A 21,129-nucleotide genomic window follows, 5' to 3' on the forward strand; every position below is an offset into this window, starting at 1 on the left:
GTCAGCTCTCTAGAAATGAAAAAATCTTCAAGTTGAAAGATTTTATGACCAATAAAATTTCTCAGTGTGAGATAATAACAAAGAAAGATAATAATGATAACAGTGATAGAAGAGTGGGATAAGGAGATTTTCACATATTTTGTTTCTCTTGCTTCTCTTCCAGTTGAGTTTAACATCACATTTTCTTTGCCTATAACTCAGTGTTTCAATTCCTGAGGTAGGCCTTTGAGAACTCTACCATTCCATACCCCAGAGGCATTTCTAGGCTTATATCCCATTGTTTCTCTACATGAGGTCTCTGCTCAAGTCAAATTGGTTTATTTTCCATCTTTCAAAATATACTTACCATGTTTCCTATTCTTTTTCCTTTACTTATGCTATTCTCTCCATCTAAAATCTCATCTCCTTCAGGCCAGTTCCAATGATCTTGTAATAAAAGAGCCATCTACACCCAGAGAGAGGATAGTGGGAACTGAATGTGGGCCACAACATAATATTTTCAGTCTTTTTGTTGTCGGTTGCTTGCATTTTGTTTTCTTTATCATTTTTTTACTTTTTTGATCTGATTTTTCTTGTGCAGCAAGAAAATTATATAAATATACATGCATATGTTCAATTTAACATATTTTAACCTGTTTAACATATTGGATTACTTGCCATCTAGGAGAAGGGATGGGAGGAAGGGGATAGGAAATTTGGAACACAAGGTTTACATGGGTCAGTGTTGGAAAACTATCTATACATATGTTTTGAAAATAAAAAAAGCTTTAATTTTAAAAAAAATAAAAGAAAATTAAATCCTATCTCTTCCCCTTTTTTACATAATGAAATTCTATATATCTTTCAGAGTTCAGTTCACCTCCTCCAGGAAGCCAAATTACAATTATTCCCTTCTCTGAAATTGAAAAGAGCTAATAGAAGAGGGAATTTGGAGAGAATTTGAACAATTCTTTCTCTAAAATTCCATAGATTTCTCTAAAATCCTTCATAATCCTCCTTATTTCTTTTAATCTCTTCTCCATGATTACCAAATTATATAGAAAATAATCTGTAGGGGATTGTCACAATATTTTTCTTCTAAACAAGGCTATCAGAGCACATTTTCTTCACAGGTTCTTTTTGAATTGTGTAATATGACAGGCTTTTAAACCAATTTGCCTTTCCCTATTTAAATGAGGAGAGGCGTCAAGTGTAGCAATCATTCAGAATTAAAGATGACAGCTTGAAAATATTTGTATTCACTCTTCAGTTTCAGCAACACCTACAAGGTTTTTGTGAAAAGGACATATTTGGGAGATAGAGGATGTGAAGAGGAACCATGGAACCAGCCAAGAAATCCAACCTGAACCAAAAAGGCAGAGAAACATGAAAAGACTTACATGAGGCAAGTAGATCTAGGAAAACTATATGAAAGGCTACGATAATGAAAATAGAAAGAGCTACCAATACAAAATGCTTAAACATAAATATTGTCAACTTTAAAGAAGAGGTTTCATGTCAAAGAAAAAATTTTAGAAGACCCTTCTCACAAGTCCTTTCAAAGGGATGTATATATGCATGTGTGTGTGTGTGTGTGTGTGTGTGTGTGTGTGTGTGCGTGCGTGCACGCGCTTGTGTTGTGGGGCAGTAAAGGGGGAGAAGAAGGATTGGTCCATGACTGTAGAATACTATATATGTTAGCTTTTTAAAAAAAATATTTAGGTGGATTGATTGGTTTTTGCTGAATATTCCTTTCCTTCCTTTCTCTTATTTTTCTTTAAAAAATAATTTTAAAAAATAAGATTCTCTAGTAGCAGGGGCAAAAGAAAAGAGATATAAAGGAAAATCTAGAAGATGTAAAAACAAAAACAAAAAAAAAAAACCAATTTCTAAAATGGTAGTCCCAAGTACAGAATTCTCCTATAATATTTGAGCCCTTGGAACACTAAGAACTTTGAGCTCTGCAAATCCTGGGAAGGAGACTGGAAACAGAAAAAAGCTCTTAAGTGCTGGCTAGCCATATGGAATGGTCTACCAATGAGAAGACGGAAAAGGGGGCTGTGCAGGGGTCCCTGGACCCCACTGCAAGGGCTAGAGGAAAACTGGGTCAATCCCAAGAAATGAGTCAGGAAGTAGGAGGCTCCAAAAGATGTGGCATAGTTCAGGCAAAAAGAGGCAAGGGGGCAGTGGCCATCAACACAGATAAGCTGTTCCCAAGTCAAGAGTTCATAAGGCTGTCTGTATTTATGTTTTCAATTAAAAAAAAAACTCACAGTTTCTTCCTTCAATAGAAACTTTAATGAAACAATCTGTTTATGAGAAAAACTGGTCTTCATCTCAAAAAGAAAACATTCATGAGCTGGGTAGTTGTATATTTGTGTCTCAATTTTAAAAACCATTTTGTCAAAACTGTGGCCAAACCATATTCTCTTTGTGAGAAGATCTGATCTCAGAACTATACTGGGGAACTTTTGCTTGTGAGGCTGATACCACAAGCCACACCTAATGCAAGTGGTTTGAAGGATACTTTAAACCAGTGGTTCTCAAAATGTGGTGGTGCAGTGAATCCTGGAGGGTCTCTGAAATCCTTTCAGAGGGTCTACAAATTCAAAATTAGGTTTTTTTTCTATTTATGATAAATATCTATTATGTAACCCATATAAACAAAAACCCTTTGGACATATTCTCAATAGTTGTTAATACCATAAAAATACTGAGAAAAAGAGTCTGAGAACCACTCCTTTAAACTGAAGCAACAGGGAATGAGAGCAGAGGAAGAGGATGCTCACTTCAGCCCACCACCTGGTAACTTCCTATTTAATCTAATGATTCATTTAAATAAGAATCTGTTCTTTCTATACTGCCAAAGGACTATAAGTACCATCAACTCCCTCTTCACTCAGGACCCTAGGGTTATAGCCCCTATTACTCTGTCCTAGTTCTTTTCTATCCAGATTTTCAAGTTCAGAAAGAAAAAAAAAGTACAGGATCAGAAATGTTTTCTTTCAGCCTGTATATCTTTCTGGATAACAAATATCCTAAATTTCCCAATGCCATTATGAAAAGTAGCCCTGTGTTTTATTTGACCCAAATTTATCTCTTTCCTAATTTCATGATGAAACTCCCTGCCCACAAAACTATAATGTTATTATATTAAAAACAATTTAAAATTTTTGTTTTGATAGATTTTGGTTTCCTATCACCCAATTTTCCTAATACATCCCTTCCCCTATGGCATCCAGGGAACCATTTCATATAACAAATAAGAAAAAAATCAAGGAAAAAACTAATTCAACAAAATTAGTCACTGCATGGAGAAAATCTAGCATCCTTCATAGTATTCACCACCTATAACAGTTTTTTTTGTTCCTCTGGGAACAATACTCTTCAATATCCAAGGAGTTTTCAGGAGCTAACTAATGCCTCCAGAAATCGTTAAGTGCTTCAAATTAGCACTTTCCAAACTGAATGAGGCAGCCTTTAAATGACAGAAACTTTTGAAAAAAATCATCCCTGGTACCTATTCCCACTCTTGGAAAATTATTCCAAAAGGACATTTTCAAAGTTTTTTTTTTTTTTTTAAGAAAAGAAAATTATCTCAGTTTCTCTCTTTGATACAAAACTTTATACAAGACTATAATCCCTCCCCCAGAACTGATTTTCACATGCAGAAAGGGAGGGGGGGGAGACAGCTTAATATACTAAATTCTGAGCTGAGAAAAAGCCCCAGAAATAAATTAAGTGTTTAAAAGTAGACCATCCGGAGATAGTAATTCAAACATTTCTGAGCTCAGATGAGATAAAATATTGAATTAGCCTGCAATCTGACCCAAAGGACTTCCAGAGTTTCTAGAATGAGTGAACTTCCTGTCACTCCTCTCATGATACTACCAAACTATGGGAACACTGATTGGCAGGGGAGACACAGATGGAAAGTTAAGATTATCAGAATGTTTTTGCTGAGCTTTCTAGTCTTCAGATTAGAGAAAAATGAAAAATGGAACACACAAATCCCAGGCCTATTCAAAGCTTATAACATCTTCTACTAAAAGTACTGAAAAGAAGGAAGAAGAGGTTTAGGTAGTTACTCACATGGGTGGCCAAAGATGATAGCAAGAATTGAGCCCCTCATCCTCTGGCCCCATCACTGCCATATCAGCCCCTATATCTGAGATTACTTTGTGCTTTTCTTGTGTACAGCTGTTTTCAATCATATCTGATTCTACATGACTCTATATGGGGTTCTCTTGATAGAGATAAAATGGTTTACCATTTCCTTCTCCATTTTCTTTCTCACTTTACAGATAAGGAAACTGAGGCAAGAGAGTTAAATGACTTGTCCAGGATCATATTAGCTAGTCAGTGTCTGAGACTGGACTTGAATTCTGGTAGTCTTAACTCTAGATCCAATCATTTATCCATTGGGACACCTATCTGTGTCCCTAGCTGTATATAATAATAATAATAATAATAATGTATTATAATTACCTATGTGCCTCTATTTAGGGATAGGAATTATCCCATATGTTATTATGATATTAGAAAGCTAACTATCACCATTACCAGATGAGAAAACTGCCTCTATCCATACAGATGGGAACTTTCACTACAATTTTGGGTCTTTGAAAATTGTCTTAAGAACTAATGTGAAATGCTCAGGATTGCTTAAGCAGTGTATGTTGGAAACTGGTTGAGAAGCAAGATTTTCTGGATTCTATGTCATAAGAACTCTGCTACCCAATTATCTAAAATATTACTCAGCATTGATTTCCTTGGATTTCTACAAGCACCAGATGATTAATAACCAATAAGCTTTCAAACCTCAGTGGGGTTGGGCTTCCAAGCGTTAGAATCTTTGTGCTGTGATAGGGATAGGAGGAGACCATGGATCAAGAGTAGAACTCCTATATTATCTGCTCCTCCTTCCCTTCTCACTAACATTCTGGCTCCGAATCATGGAATATACCCTCAGCTGCCCACTGGCATTTGTTCAGCCCAAGAATAGTTCCCTCGCACAAGTGACTCCTGGCTAAAAAAGCTTCGACCCTGTCTTTACTAGCCTGCTACCTGCTCACATCTCTGGGTGCTTTCTTTAGCTGACAGAATCTTGGACTGGTGAATCAGTCTACTAAAACATCTGACTTTGTGAGGATTAACATCAGACTAGTTTATTTTCTGTGAAACTCACAATGCAGTATAGAGGAAAGGAGGGAAGGGAAGAACCAGAAGAAACTCCAACAATCTTCAGACTGCAGCTCTTGAATTCTGGGTTTTCTCTGCTATCACTCATGGTAGTGTATTATGTGGTTCGATTTTCTGTTCTTCTAAAGAGGGTAATGTGAGTATTGGTACATTGCTGTTTCCCTCATGTTATTCACTGGGATCAAGCGTGGTTCTGAAGTCAAGCCCAGAACAAGTCTCCAAAGGGAAGTGAATTGATCTGGGACTCTCTTCTGATTCTTCAAATGCAATTCAACCTCCCTTCCCACACCAGCCACTGAGCAAGACTGCCCAGACTAGAGCAGTTCCATAACAATTGACATTCCTCTACCCAAAGCCTGCAGAGTGCAGTAATGGCTACAACTTGAAGTCACCACAACCTCTCTTTACTGTCTTATCACCCAGATAAAGGTCTGTACCATCAGCACATTACCCCATCTCCTTGATCTCAAAGTTTTGAAAAAGAAAATTAGTCTCTCTCACTCTCTCTTTTCACACACACACACACACACACACACACACACACACACACAACTGCTGTTCTAGAATCTAGGATCAAAAAGATAAGTTGTCTAATACTAGGACTGTTTGCAAGGTTCAGGGCAATTCAGCCTGATGGGATTCTTCCATTAATTCATCAAGATAGACTCCCATCTGTCCTACTCTCCCAGTCCAGGACCACATCCAAATCAGCAATTAGTAAATACTTTTTTGTCAAGTGTCACTGGTGGAACTAGGATTTTTTTTTAACCGCAGAAGACAAAGCCTTAAAAAAAAAGAATGATAATCTCTTTGCACAAAGCTACTCATACCAAGAAGCTCTCTCTGAGTATAAATATGTCATCTTCACTAAAAACAAAACCTGAGCTCAGATGGCAATGGAAAAGATGATGGCCACATAAGGGGAGGGTGAAGTCTTATTTTCTTATTGGGGCAAGAAGGAAAAATGAGGAAAGAAAAAAATAGAGAGAGGAAAGGAATGGAGAAGATATAAAAAGCAGGAGAGAGGAAAAGGGGGAAGCCAAAAAAAGTGAAAGAAAAAAGGAGAAAATAAAAAAGCAAAGGAGAAGAGGAAGAGAGAAGAAAAGCAGAGTGAAGAGAAAGAGACAAGAAAGGGGAGGGAAGAAGGGATAAAAAGGAGAGAAAAGAAAAAAGGAAGAAAGAAGGAAGGAAAAATGAAAAAACAAAAAGGACAGAAGAGAGAAAAGGAAAGAAGCAAGGGGGAGGGCCTTAGGAAAGAACAGAAAAAAAGAAAAGGGATAGGGGAAAATAAAAAAGAAACAAGCTAATAGAATGAATCCCCTTTCTCCCAAGGTTCCTGGCACAAACATCATGAATATGCAAAGCAAGTGTGATTTCCTTTAGTGTAAAAACTGACTCCAGCAGATCCAATAACTGATGTATAACTTAGTTGATGAGTACTCAGGAGTTACTTAATGGACAAAGCAGTTAAGTGAGTTGCTCGGGATCACACAGCTAGGAAGCATAATGGATAGGGCTTGAATCTAAGTCTAAGTAAAGTTCTCTCTCTTCACTCTCACTGAGGCTGTTATCACCCCCTAACACTCACAGGTGGGCCTAGGGATAGAGAAGCACACACCATGGTTTTTTGACCCAAAGGCTTTTCTCGGTTGCGGTCCATGATTCTAATCTTGTAGACTGCTGCCGCCAGGATGAATAAAATTAGCAAGATACAGTTTGACATTATTCTTAAGGACCTCATCCTAAAGCATTCAGTCTAGAATGCACAATCTATACTTTTAGATGGATTTTTCACTTAGGATTATTCCAGGTGGTTTGATGATATCTGAGGATCCTAAGACCATAGAATTTAAAGCTGAAAGTGATCACCCTGTCCAGCCTCTTCTGCAGGTTAAGTTACACAGCCAGGACAAGGAATTATTAAAAATTTGAACCCAAGATCCTCTATTTCTGAATCCTTTCACTGTTCTTTCTCACTCAAGGCAGCCAGGCAAGAGATATTTTTCTAGCTACATTGTTTCATATTCAACTGAGTGTCAACTTTTTCCAAAATGAAAATAAATTATTCTTATTAAGAATGTGTGAAGGGGGGGCAGAAAGCAAACATAAATTTTTCCCAAGTGGGATTTTGACGTGAAGCCACTTTGGAAACTTTGTTAAAACTGTTGGAGGTTCTTTATCGTCTGTCATGAGAGGTGTGAGCTCCCCAGCCACGGCAAGTCAGCAAAGTGTGAAAAGAAAGTTTTATGAGGAAGGAGCTCACTTGTGATTTCTAGCTACAGTCTTTTAATTTGACATTTTTTCCCCACTTCTGCCCATGCCTGCAATTGACAAATATCCCCGAAGTCATGTCCATCAGCTGGGTTTTTCAAATTTCTGTGCATCTTTTTCTTAAATCATTTCTATGCTTCTTGACAGTGGAGTGTCCAAAGAATCAACAATAGATTTTAAAATAGAAACATTTCAGGATGATTTCTTGTTCGGACCCCACGCCTTTCCTGCCCTATGTAGGAGAGTGACAGGTCCTTGTTGTTGTGCACATGAAAGAGCTGGGAGAGCCTTAGAGACCCAATTCTTCCTCATCCCATTATATTAATCTCTGAATAGCTGGGACAAAACTGTTGCAATTCAACAATGCCGACTATGTGCTGGTTCTCTGCTAGGCAGTGGGAGCACAAAGACAAAAACTATGGAATACAGTTTGATTTCTATTAAGAGAAAGAAAATAATGGGATTACCTCAACTGGACCTGTACTCCTTCTTCCCTAAGGGAAGACAGCCCCTCACTCCCAATGGCTCTAATCACCCTCTTTCCCATGAATGCCATACAATCTCTTTGTGTGAATACAAGATTTGACCAAGTCCAGTAAAAATCTCATCTACACTCTTCATCTGCATCAAGATTTGAATTCAGGTCTTCCTGATGCTAAATCCAGAATTTTATGGGCCATGCCACCTGGCTGCCTCCCACAGAAGGGGAGCCATTAATCAGAAAGCCTTTTCAATCCCCACACCCACCTCTGCCAACATCATCAGTGTTTTCTGTATCTTAAAATTATATTCTATATACTTATCTATACAAAGGGTTGAACAGTTAAGAAGCAATTTGAAGCTAAGAAGATATTGATTCCAGTTTTGTCTCTGACACACACATATTACCTGGGCAGGTAAATCACATTACCTTTCCGTTCTAGGTGAGCCAACTCAGACAATAAATTGCAAGTGAGCTGCCAATCATTTTCAGCAGCGTTTCCACACTGAGAATTCCCAACCCCAATGAAATGGAGTGATGGCAAGATTGGCATCCAAGGCATGGCATTATGGAAAGAATTGGGATTGGAGCCAGAAGACTTGGGTTCATATTCTATCTTACTATCCAGCTATATAACATTGGACAAATCATATTTACCTATTTGGGCTCCATTTTATAAGCTATAAAATGACAGTAGTTGGGACCAGATGGGGTTCCTTCCAACTCTAAATCTTCTAAATGGTTTAGGGTCAGATGTTCACACTCCCTGTTAGGTTTACCAGAGATTACACAGTTAGGAAATTGGATTTGAACCTAGGATTTTTGTCTCCATCACCAGGGTTTACCCATCTACCGTCTGGTTCAAACCAATCAAGGGTGATTTTTAATATCTAGAGGCTGAATCTAAGCTGAAATATCTTAAATAAACAACTGAGAATGTTAGAGACCACTCAGAATTTTAGGTTAAAGTTCCCACTATAAAAATCAATTATGTAATATATGATACAAAATCTACAAATATAAATGCAGATCTTCACCAAGCCTTGACCTTAGAATCTGCAAAGATAATTACAATTCATCAGAAAACCAAATGGTCAAAGGTCTATTGGTGTCAATTCAAATAGGTAAAAGAAATCATGGCTCACTCTTCTTTCTGTTTCTCTCCCAGGAACAAAGTTAATAAACATATAGTACAAAGGATATATAGTACAAAAAGATATACAATGAATTTCAACTATCTGGAAGTAAGCCTCCATTCTGTAGCCTCCTACAAAAACGAGACTCCTTGACCTCAAGAAGCTTACCTTCACACAAAGCTGCACACAATTTAGTATGATACAAGGTAAGGAGGGAAGGGGACAAGCAGAGATACAGATGGAGTACTCTAAAACAACAATTCTGTGGGTTATCAGTGATGGTCAGATGCCTACTAGAATCTAGCTAATTCCTCTGCCCCCCACCAAAGAGATGGGGCAACAGAAGAAATTATCACAGACCAGCCGAGTCTTTGGGAATTTCTCTGTGTGTTGGAATATAGACATGTTAATAAATATTATTATAAATTATTATGGTTTCAGTAACAATACATTATTATGACAAGGATAATATATTTCGAGAATGCTAATCAAATTCCTTACATCCCATACTAGGTCAACTGTGTGTCCTTTAGCAAAGGAGAAATCACCTCCCTTTTCAATCTGACCACATTCTAAAGCCCAATATAATTGCATTGGGGATTATGCTATTTTGAACTCTTACTGCAGCTTTTCCTCTCCTTTGGTACAGAGGGCCAAGGAGTAACCATTCCCATCTAGATGCTAAATTGCCAAAAACATATTATGCTAACAGCATGTATAGCAGATTCCCATTAAGTTACTCAAAGTGATAGCATGATAAACTAATTATGTTCTGTCCAGCTTTGGCCTTTTATTGCTCTATTTTAGGGACACACATTTTTGTATTCTGGAACATTCATATTTGTATAGCAAAGAAACCATGTTGCAAAGAGTTTTTTTTGAATTCCTTTCTGGAATAGGAGTAGCATCATGTCTGCCTAATTCACTTGGCCTTTAGTGTATCTTATCTTGTACTATCATATATTATTATGTACAATCAGATCTAGGCTCTAAATAATTATTTTACTCATTCATTTGATAAATCCAATTCAACCAAAAACCAACAGCCACCTGGCCTAAATCCTGGCCACGTGACCACAAAAATGAGACTCCTTGACCTCAAGAAGCTTACCTTCACACAAAGCTGCACACAGTTTAGTATGGTACAAGGTAAGGAGGGAAGGGGACAAGCAGAGATACAGACAGAGTACTCTAAAATAACTTGAGGAAAGAGAGAATACTTTCAGAATAGCTTTATGCTAGTTGCTGGGGAGAGAGTAAGGGATCATTAAGTCCCTTTCTTCAAAGCATACAAGGGAATAAGGGTTCTAAAGGCATGTGCTGTTATCTACTCATCTCTTCATACATCCAGAGAAATTAAATACCTATGCATACTAAGTATTTTTTCCATAATAATCATTCAGTGGATTGGGACTGGACCTACAATGTCATTGGAGTAAGGAAATCTCTCTGCCCAGTGGAGGTGGGCATCTTTTCTGTATCTTAGAGTCTCAGAGAATAGCCCAAAGGGCTAAAAGGTAAAGAAATTTGCTCAGGATCAGCTAACTAATAAATGTCAAAGAACAAAGATAAGACTTGAAACCAGGTCTTCCTGGCTTTGAGTTTAGCCCACATTATCCACTCTACCACTTGGGCTCTGAAGAGCTCATCATATACGCAAGCCATGTTATCACAATATTCTATTGTATGTACTTTTAGCAGGTCCCAACTTAGACTTGGTTTTTTATAAGCTAAAGCCAGAGAAAGTCAAGCCGGACATTCACACAGACATTCTCCTCCCCCTTTCCTGGAATACATACCTCAAACCACTGCCCGTGGGACTGCATTTTGAGGATGACACAGGGGTCTGGCTTCGAAAGGGCATCTCTGTCAGAAATACCCTTGCACGCTACCCGCAGCTCAACTTTTGTCAGGCATGGACTATTAAAGATTCCCAGTGTATTGGCAGCTGATTCATAAATGTTGCTCATCTTCTTCATTCTATTTCATGAAAGAAAAAATAGAGAAAGAGAGAGAGAAAAGATGTGTCAGTCAAAGCAAGCTTTGTCAAAGAAGGGAGAAATACTTTTAGTTACTCTTCAATCAATTGACTATTCAACAGGCAGTTCCAAATACTGGCAATATTTGTTATCTCACTTTCCACCCCAATGGTGCAGTCCCAGTTTAAAAAAAAAAAAATGTGCAGGAGTTTTGGCTCAGAATTCTACTTCCATCTGATTTGCATATATTTGCATATTAAACTCTAGAGTCTACAAAATAAAATTAATTAGTGCAGTAGAGTGCAAACTGTAATCTAGCTCCATATTAAGGTTGGAATGCACAAGAAATATTAACAATATCCAAGTTGCAATTTTTCCATGTTCTAGCCCTATGACCTTGGGAACATCATCAGATATTTCTGAGCCCATTTCCTTATTCTTAAAATGGTAAAAACAATATTTGAAATGCCTCCTTCTGCGGACTGATAGGAGGACCCAATGAGTCAATGTATGTAATGTGCATGGTAATGATGAAGATGATGATAATCAGCATGTCAATGAGCTCATCCTCACAACAACCCTGAAACATAAGTTCCCCTCTCATCTCCATTTTACCGAAGAGAACACTGAGGTAGACAGAGATCAAGTGACTTTAACTTAAACATAAAGGTTGTCAATATCAGAGGCTAAATTTGAATTCAAGTCTTCCTGTCTAGTTCTCTGTTCACTGCATCACCTAGTTGTCTAAATATACAGCACTGTATAAATGCTATTGTTCCCCCATTATTACTACCATTATTCTTTTCCCATGATACCTTTCATATCTGTCCCTTTTCTTCTGCTCACATGGCCAATAATTGATCCAGGTCATCGTGGTTTCTCACCTGGACTATTGCCAAAGACTCCTAACTGGCTTTCCTTCTCAAATCTTCCCTCCTGTCAATTCACCCTCCTTACAGTTGCTAAACTTGTATCCCTACAAGTCCAGGTCTGGCCACATCACTCTAAAGCTCAAGAAGTTTCAAGGACTCCCTGTACTTGAAATCTAAGAGACCAACTCCTCTATTTGGCTTTTTGAGACTTCATCAGTCTGGATCTGATCTATCTTTTCCAGAATGTTGTCGATTCTACCCAGCTTGTGTTTCAGTGGTGTTTTTGTCATCCCCTAACTATGTGCTTTTGCATTAACATAGGGATGTTCTCATGTATAGAATGTCCTCCCTCTTAATTTTTTCCCTTTTGGAATCATTAGTTTTTTCAAGATCAATTTAATTGCCACCTCCTAGCAGAAGCCTTGCTTGATTCCCCTCTCCCCCTCACATACTAATTTTGTGTTTATTTGTACTTATTTTTCTTATATACATTGTTTCTTCCAGTTGAATGTAAGCTCGTTGAGGGTAGGAATTGTTTTCATCATTATAGCATAGGGATGAAAGAGCAGGTATTGAAGCCAAGATGTCCTAGGTTCAAGTCTTAGGATCAGACAGGACATCAGGCTGTAGGAGGGAGACACGGGAGTAAAACAGTCGGAAACTGCAATTAAGCATTGAGCTCAAGATCACTTATTGTTCTTGAGTTATTTCAGTCATATCCAACTCTTCATAACCCTGTTTGGGTTTTCTTGACAAAAATACATAGTGGTTTGCCATTTCCTTTTCCAGTTCATTTTCCAGATGAGGAAACTGAGACAAATAAAGTTAAATGATTTGCCCGGGATCACATGGCTAATGATTTGAACTCAGGTTTTCCAGACTCCAGACCTAGCACACTATCCACTTACCTTTCTATAGGGTGTCCCTTCTAAATAATAAATCAATTAGTAAGTTTTCTAGAAAACTAAGAGGTCAAATTATTTACCCAGGGTCACCTTGCCCAGAACATGCTAAGATCGAAGTTGCAAAGAAGGTGCTCGGCTGCATTGGAAGAAATGTCTTCACTGGAGAGCCCTCGATTATCAATGCAATCACAGACCCGTTCCTATAGTTTTATATGCACATCACGGGGCATCCAGCAAGCACTTAGGAAGGGCTTGTTGATTAGACAAGAACGATCCTCTGCGTTCCAGTCAATTACATCCCATCCCAGGCTGAGCCAAGGGGAGCGGACAGGAGTCGACTGCTTAATAGGCATGAGCTGGAGCAGAGCTTCCTCTCTGTCTTGCCTGGAAGTGCTGCCTCAGGCCACTGACCTCCAACTTGGTCCTATTCGAGTTCCCTATTAAGCCATCACTTTGGCATCTGCCAGAGAACTGGCTGAACAGGGAGAGACTTCCTTTCTCACCCCTAGAAACTCATTATCTCGCTTCTCTGGAAGCTTTGAGGGTCACTTCTCCCTGACTGTGACTCAGAGACTGGAAGGGGAAAGGTGAGGCTCCAGATGATATGGGGGGACACAGGAGCATCTCACCCTGAAACCACAAATAAGCCCCCGAGATCAAGATAGTCAGGTCCCCTGCACTAAGGGTTTTACAAATATTATCTCATTCAGTCCCCCCAATAATCCTATGACAAAGATGCTATTATTTTCATCTCTGTTTTACATGTGAAGAAGTTGAGGCAAACAGAAGTTAAATGACTTGTTCAAAGTCACACTGCTAGTAAGTGAAGCCAGATTTGAATTCAGTTCTCTACATCCACTGCACCACCTAGAAGTATTTAGCAAAACCTTAAAGCTCCCTAAGCCTCAGTATCCTTATATTTGTAAGGTGAAGGGGTTGGACTTATTGATCTTTATTATCCTTTTCTGCTCTGATGCATGCTCCTATGAACCCATCATTCAATTCAGCAAAGTAAACACAGGATGTTGAGTCAAGAGATCCAGGTTCAAATTCCAGCTTTTGCCCTTACTAGCCATGTCGCTCTGGGAAAAGTCATTCCCAAAAAAGAGAATAGTGTTATTTGCATCATGTGATTTATAGAGAAGTTCTTTGCAAATCATAAAGTGCTATTTGATGTCAGGTAAATGGTAGAGGGGATTGTGGGCTAGGACTGGGATCTGGAAAATCCAGATTCAAATCCTGATTTAGATTCTTGCTATCTGGGCTATTCTAGACAAGTCACATAAATTCTGTCTACCTCAAATTATTCAAATATAAAATTATAAATAAATTTATAAATAAAAATTATATCAAAGAGTTATAGTTAGGATCAAATTAGATAATGCAAAGTGAATACTCTGCAAACCTTAGATGCTATATAGCCATTAGTTAAATACTCAGAATTGTCATGGCATTAACTAATTCCAAGTAAAACCCTAGAGTCACACTTCAGATGTGATGCTGCCAGAATGTAGTGATAATTCAAGGCAAACAATTATCCCCGTGGCAAATGAGTCTATCTCATTGCACAATAACATAAAAATGCACAATATTATAAACAAGTTATATATCATAGATGTAATCTAGATAGGACATCAAAGGCATTTCATCCAACCCCCTCATTGCATGGAGGAAACTAAGCCCATTAGTTACCCACAGTTGCAAAGATCGTGAATGCCTAAGGTAAGAATCTGGGTCTTCTGGGCTTTCCATACTGCCAAAGTGTGACTTATTATCTTAGAATCTAAGAAACTTGCAACTTCAAGAGATTTTAAAGTTTGCCCTCATTTTACAAATGAGAAAACTATGGCACAGAAGCCAGGAGTCTCACCCCTTCACTTTCTCTTTTTCTCCTGTCACAATCCTCTTCTGAAAAATTACCAGCCTGTATCATTGAAGCATTTTCTTTTTACTTTCTAACCTTGTTACCATTATAAGTCTGACCCACTCATCATTATTCCATCTAATATTGTAAAGCTATAAGCTGTTATGTGCAACAAGTTCAGAGCTTAGCGCTATAATCAAATATAACTCACAACCAAGTTTAGACACATTTCCTATACTTCAGGATTATTGTGTTACATGCTGATCAAATAAAACAGTAAATAATTCCCAGAACTGACTATAATTAGCATCATTTTAACACAGACCAATATGTTTTTTCCCCTTTTCTCATAAATTCTTCATTATCAGCATCAATGTCAACAGGATTTCATGATACCATATACAAATTTCTCTTTGTCATAATACAGATATTAGTACTTTGTTTAAAAGGCTTTTCTTTTATTTTTAAACTGGATCTAATCAATATCAAAGTTTTCTTCTGTCCTCTCCCTCACCACCCTTTCAAACCTGAAGCTATCTATCCTTTCCTGACCCACATGAAGGGCATACACAGAGCTACCATGGTACAATTTTTTTAAAATTCTGGATTTGGAATCAAAAGATCTGATTTCCAATCCATATGGTCTGTTTTTTCACTTTGGACAAATCATTGAACTTCTTCTAGACTTAGATTATCTCATCTGCAAAATTAATTATAGAACAGCAAAAAAAAGATTCTTTAATTCTAAATCTATAATCCTCTCTCTTAAGGAATGCATCAAGGCCCTTCCTTGACTTTTTTCTTCCATACCACTGTCTAGAAGGATGGAGCAGAGTATTCTGGGTATTGGAGGGGCAGATGTGCTGGGCAAGAAGGCTGTAGATGACTAGCCAAGGAAAGATAATACAATTCTCACACTAATTTACAACTAACAAGATAAAAAGCAGTAGTTTAGAGGAGATGAGGGACATTGAAGGGTATCTGAGGATCTTGGAGATGCCCCCCAGCATCTGGAGAGCTTAGAGATTTCTCTCCCCCCATCATCTGGGAGTCTTAGAGAGAAGAGAGGATAGAAAAAGAAAATATAATGGAAAGGAAAGAATAAACCACTGGGGTAGACACCTATTCAGGTAGTCTTGGTCTGAAGTTTTAGGATAATTGCATTTTGCTTCAACTTCACAAGCTATAGCCATCCACCACCCCTCCTCCTCATTCAGCAATAAGCCTCCAAATCCCTGCTTTTCCTGAAGAACCAAATGACCAAAAATAACTCCTCTTCTCAGGGATTCACCATGGGCTCTTGGTTTCCAGGAAACAGTGTTGGAAATATGATGTATTGAGCCAGAACTAGATCAGGACCCCCAGATCCTCTCCAGAGAGAATAAAGAAATGAAATGGACCTCAAAAAAAGAAGAAATTTCTGGTTTTCATGTTGTTCCCTTCTTTCCTCCTCTCTTGTTCTTCCTTCCTCCCTTTATTTTCTCTCTCTTCCCTTTTCCTCTCGCTGCTTTTCTCTCCCACCTCAATCCCTGTACTTTCTCCATCATCAGAGTCACCTCTATTCTAGGAATTTCTCCATATTTTCAATCTCTTCTTCTATCCCTTCTCTGGAATTTGAAGTAATTAGTGAATATATATGGAACTTAATGAGAAAACCTGGGTTCCAATTTCATCTCAGACATTTACCAGCCGAGTGACCAAATGCAGCCTTGGACCTCTGTCAGCTTCAGTTATTTTATCTCTAAAACAGGTTCTATGGATAGCACTTATCTGACAAGATTGCTAAGAAAATCAAATGAAATAATAGATCTAAGTTGCTTGTGAAATCTTAAAACATACTATTATTGCTATATTATTATATCTAACATGTATTATTTCTATGATATTTATATGACACTGGGTCTCTGTTTTCCTTTTATCATTATTATGAATATCTTCTCCCCTCAGCTACAACTAGATTATAATTTTTTTTAAATCAACTGTGGTTTCAGAGAACAAATGAGGAAAAGAGCTACCCATTTCCTATGAGAGGAGTGATGGATTCAAGATTCTATATGATACATGTTTTAGGACATGGCCAATGGGAAAATTTATTTTGCTTGACTATGAATATTTTTTGCTCATTTCTTTCAGTGAAGGAGGAGAGGTGAGAGGAAGAGGAAAAATGCTTTTTCATTAATAAAAATTAATTTTTAAAAACTTTGAGGGCAAGGACCATATCATACTTCATTGTATCTCTAGCCCAATTAATATTTTGGTTTTGTCATTGTAACTTTACATATCATGCCTGATGTGGTACCTGGTACAAAGGAGGTAGATAAGTTAATCAAATTTGGGGGGATGATGATGGTGATGGTGGTAGTGATAACACTGGTCCATCCCAGCATCCTACCTTCCCTTTGTCTTTGCTGGGATTGGGTACTGAAAGAAGAGGCTGGGCTTGCCAAATAAATACGTCACCAACTTTACAATCTTCCTCAGAATACCCATTATATCTAAGCCAATAAAACTGTGCTTGGAGAGATATAAAGTCATTCCTGGCCATGCATCCAGAGATCTGTGTAGTAGCTTAAAGGGATTATGTATGTCTACATGACCCCTGGGCTTTTACACTCATCTGATTTTAACCTGACTGTAAATCACAAATTAAAAGTGACCCTCCCTATAAACGTAGCCATGCACATGGGTGACTTGCCACTTTCCTCCCCTCAAGAGAACAGAGGTAAAGAGGCAATTTCACACTCCGTTAACAGGCAGTATTAACATGGCCAGATTATCAATACATTTTCCAGAGGCCTCTTTAAATCCTTCTCAGTGCCTTTCACACAATAGTCAGGTTTTGAGGAGACTAATTTGGAAAGGGAACATTGTTTTGATAAAAGCTGACATTTGGCCGATTTTAGAAGCAAATTAAACCTATCCTTTGCCAAAAATAATTTAAGTAATAAAAAAGAGCCATTTCAGCATATACCATTTGCTTTATTTCTCTAATAGGACAAACTTATCCTGAAGCTTAATTAGTTTCTGTGTGAGTTGAAAACAATGACGGAGAGGGATGGGAAGCAAGCTTGGCTCCTGAGGAACCAACTGAGCAGAACTTTCCTTGGCACTCTATTTAAAAAAAAAATGGGTGCATAAATCTCTACTTTCTCTATCATTATTCCTACTTTCTAAATTTTGGTCCCATTTTTGCTGGCAGATGGGAAGCAGGAAATATCTTCAGCATGATAAAGGAAGAAACTGCCAAAGACAAGTCGAGATGTTATTCTGACACATTATGGAACAGAACCTACCATACCAATAGTTCCTTGTAGATGTCATGGGATAGTCCCAGTATGGGTAGTCCTTCCATAGATAGAGATAACTAGTTTATATACACATAGACAACTTGCCTAATATTTAGTTGACAAGTCTTAGGGAGGTGGCCGAGGTGCAGAGAAATTAAATAATTCACCTAATATTAAAAGATGAGTACGTGTCAGGGGAATGTTTGAATTCAGAACCTTCCCGATTTCAAACTCAGCATTCTATTCACAATTACCTTTCCTATCAATAATTATTGATCCTGAAAACCAATTTTCTTGCCTCCTTTAGTAGATTCCTTCCTTCTCTTCCCAGTCTAGACAAATAGTAGTTAGACATTCACAAGCCAAATTAGATCTGGGACATGAGGAAGATGAATACTAGATTGAATGCATTAAAAGTCAAAGAATGTTCTCCTGGAAAAGTTTATATCGATTAATCCCAGAAAAAACAGGGAAACTATACTCAGAGATATATTCTCTGGTAACTTCAGTAACTGTAGAATCATAGCAAAGCATGGGATCATAAATTTCAAACCATAAAGAACCAAACTCTTCATTTTTTAGATGGAGACACTAAGACTCACAAAACACAAATGATTTATCTAAGGTCCCAGAGATAGCTAGTATGGTTAAATAAAAGAAATTCCCATACTGGCCTTATCTGAAAAGGTTTATAAAATGTTTTGCTAATATTATATAATCCTCACAATAAACCTGAAGAGATTATTTACCCCGTTTTATAGATGGGGAAACTGAGGCAGACGTTAAATAATTTGACCAGGGTCACACAGCTAGTCTCTGGGACCAAATTCAAACTTTTTGTCATCCTGATTTCATGTCCACTGGCCTCCTAATAAGTTGAAGCAGCTGCAATTATCCCCAGACCTTCTAACCACAAATCTCCCTTATCTTCCATTGTACCATTAGCATCCAAGACAGAATTGCAGAATTTCAGAGTTGAAAGGAATCTATGTAACAATCTAAGCCAATAAAGTCTGAAAAATTAGCTTCCTCTTCAATGTACCTGAAAAGTAGTGATTCAGGTTTCTCTTGAGGATCTCCAGTAACAAGGAGCCAAAGTCAAGCCTGTTCCATAATGCATCAATGAGAAGAAACTCCAATCTGATTCTCTAAGACAGATCCCTTCTCCACTGGAGAGCTCCTCAAATACCAGAAGAAAGCTGCCATGTTTCCCTTAAGACATCTCTATCTTAAATATTCCCATTTCCTCTACCAGTTCATTGTTATTTTTTATCTTTCATGCTCTGAGAGAACCATGGCATTGGGTCCTGATATGCAAGTAAATTGGATCTGAATGAGGGAGGGCTGGGCAAAGTCATCACCAGCCTACTTTCTCCTCCAGAGCCATCTAAACCCAATGGTCAGATATAGATGAATATGATTAGCAATGGCTCTCTTCTACCAGTCCCCATAAAGCATGAACTAGAGGCCTTCTGTGATCGTAATAGCCCTACGTTAGACAATAGAGGTACCTGGAGATGGTTTAGAGAGCAGCTGTAAAAACTGATTAAAATGTTAGTCTGGAAATACCTGTAACCTGATTCGGCAAAGCCCCAGCATGTCTATAGTTAGTTATCTTGACCTCAAAATTCTCAGAGAAAAACTAACTTGATTTCACTTAAAAATAAAAATATACAGCACTGAAAGGTCTTTGTTTTTCTGCTTTGGGATTTCATCTAAATTGAAAATACAATAACTACTCAGAACCTGACCCCTTATTGACAGGTACAGAAGCTTTGCCCTCCTTCTAAGGGCTCACTTACTGGGGTGAGACCCAGTGAGGACACGGAACCACTTTAGCTCCATTGTACTTCTGAACTCCTGAGCTCATGGGAGGAGTAATCTATCTTTTTTGGGAGCTGAGATTATGAAGGTGCACCACTGCAAGCAGATGCATTCAGTGCCTTTTAGGAGGAAGTCAGGGAAAAACACAGAATCAGGCTAGACAGATTCTGCCTTTCTGTATGCAGCTAACCTCTATAGAAACAAGCTTGTCTTGTGGAAGAATTTGAGATAATTACCAGATCAATTAACCAATGAGCTCTATGATAGGCTGGGTACTGTACCATTTTTGTTGCTCAGTAATTCAGTCACTTAGATGAGATCCAATCTCCAAAAGCAAGAAAATAAACAAAACTCCTTTCACTGCTGAATATTTTTTATTTTTAAGCAAAATCAATTCATGAACCCATTTGGAGTTTTCTTGACAAAGATACTGGAGTGATTTCTCTTTTCCTTCTTTACCTCATTTTACAAATGAGGAAATCTCTGAGGTAAAGAGAGTTACATGACTTGCCCAGAGTCACATAGTTAGGAAGTATCTGAGGTCAGATTTGAACTCTGGGAGATAAGGCTTCCTGATCCCAAACCTGGCCCTCTATCCATTGAGCAACCTAGCTGCTCAATCTATAACCACAAACCATTGGAGAGAGGAAGAAAGGATATAGATATCAATTTAGAAGAAAACTTCTGCAATCTGGAGCTGATGAAGCAATCAAGAGCCTGTAAGATTTACCATTTCCTCCTGGAACCACCATTTTAAGGACAATCCAGGTCAGCAGTGTTCTCTTCTTCAAGTCTCTCCTACCTCCAAATCCCACATTCTTTTCATTCTACCAAGGTGATTCATCTGTAGTCATCCTCAATTCTTCACTCTCGACCACTCTCCATATACAATCAGTCACCAAACCAGAAGCTTATTTTGAATCAGCAAAATGTCTGAAATGTAAAGCAGTTCGAGATAGGCACATCTGGAAGCCAGTCTTGTTCCTTGAACAATAAAGGTTTTTTGAGCAGAAAGTGACAGTTTCAGCTTGGGAATGAGAACTGGATTTGGAGGCAGAAAACAGGTTCAGCTCCTGCCAGTGACTCTGACTACTTGTGAGTTGGACCAGTCACTTAGACTCCTTTGTCCTCATTTTAAGAAGGTTAAACTAAATAACCTTTTAGACCTCATCCAACTCTATGACCCAATGAATATTTATTTGTACCAATTTTCTAAAGTCCTTTAAGTAATGTAATTTTAAGTATATTTAAAATTCCCCATCCAACTCTGTTAATGCTGTTAATTCATTTAGCAACTAGGCAAAGATAAATTTCATCCCTATTCAACAA

General features: G+C 38.0%; 1 protein-coding gene across 1 annotated transcript in view; it reads right to left on the reverse strand.

Moving 5' to 3' along the window:
- Positions 1-21,129, reverse strand: part of CPNE4 (copine 4) — a 428,237-nt gene that overhangs the window by 298,028 nt on the left and 109,080 nt on the right. The window contains exon 2 of the mRNA XM_051963712.1: positions 10,869-11,049. Within this exon, the coding sequence (XP_051819672.1) occupies positions 10,869-11,048 (180 nt within the window). The 5' untranslated portion in view covers position 11,049. The remainder of the gene's footprint in view (positions 1-10,868; positions 11,050-21,129) is intronic.

The sequence above is a fragment of the Antechinus flavipes genome, chromosome 5, assembly GCF_016432865.1.
Source record: "Antechinus flavipes isolate AdamAnt ecotype Samford, QLD, Australia chromosome 5, AdamAnt_v2, whole genome shotgun sequence".
Lineage (NCBI taxonomy): Eukaryota > Metazoa > Chordata > Mammalia > Dasyuromorphia > Dasyuridae > Antechinus > Antechinus flavipes.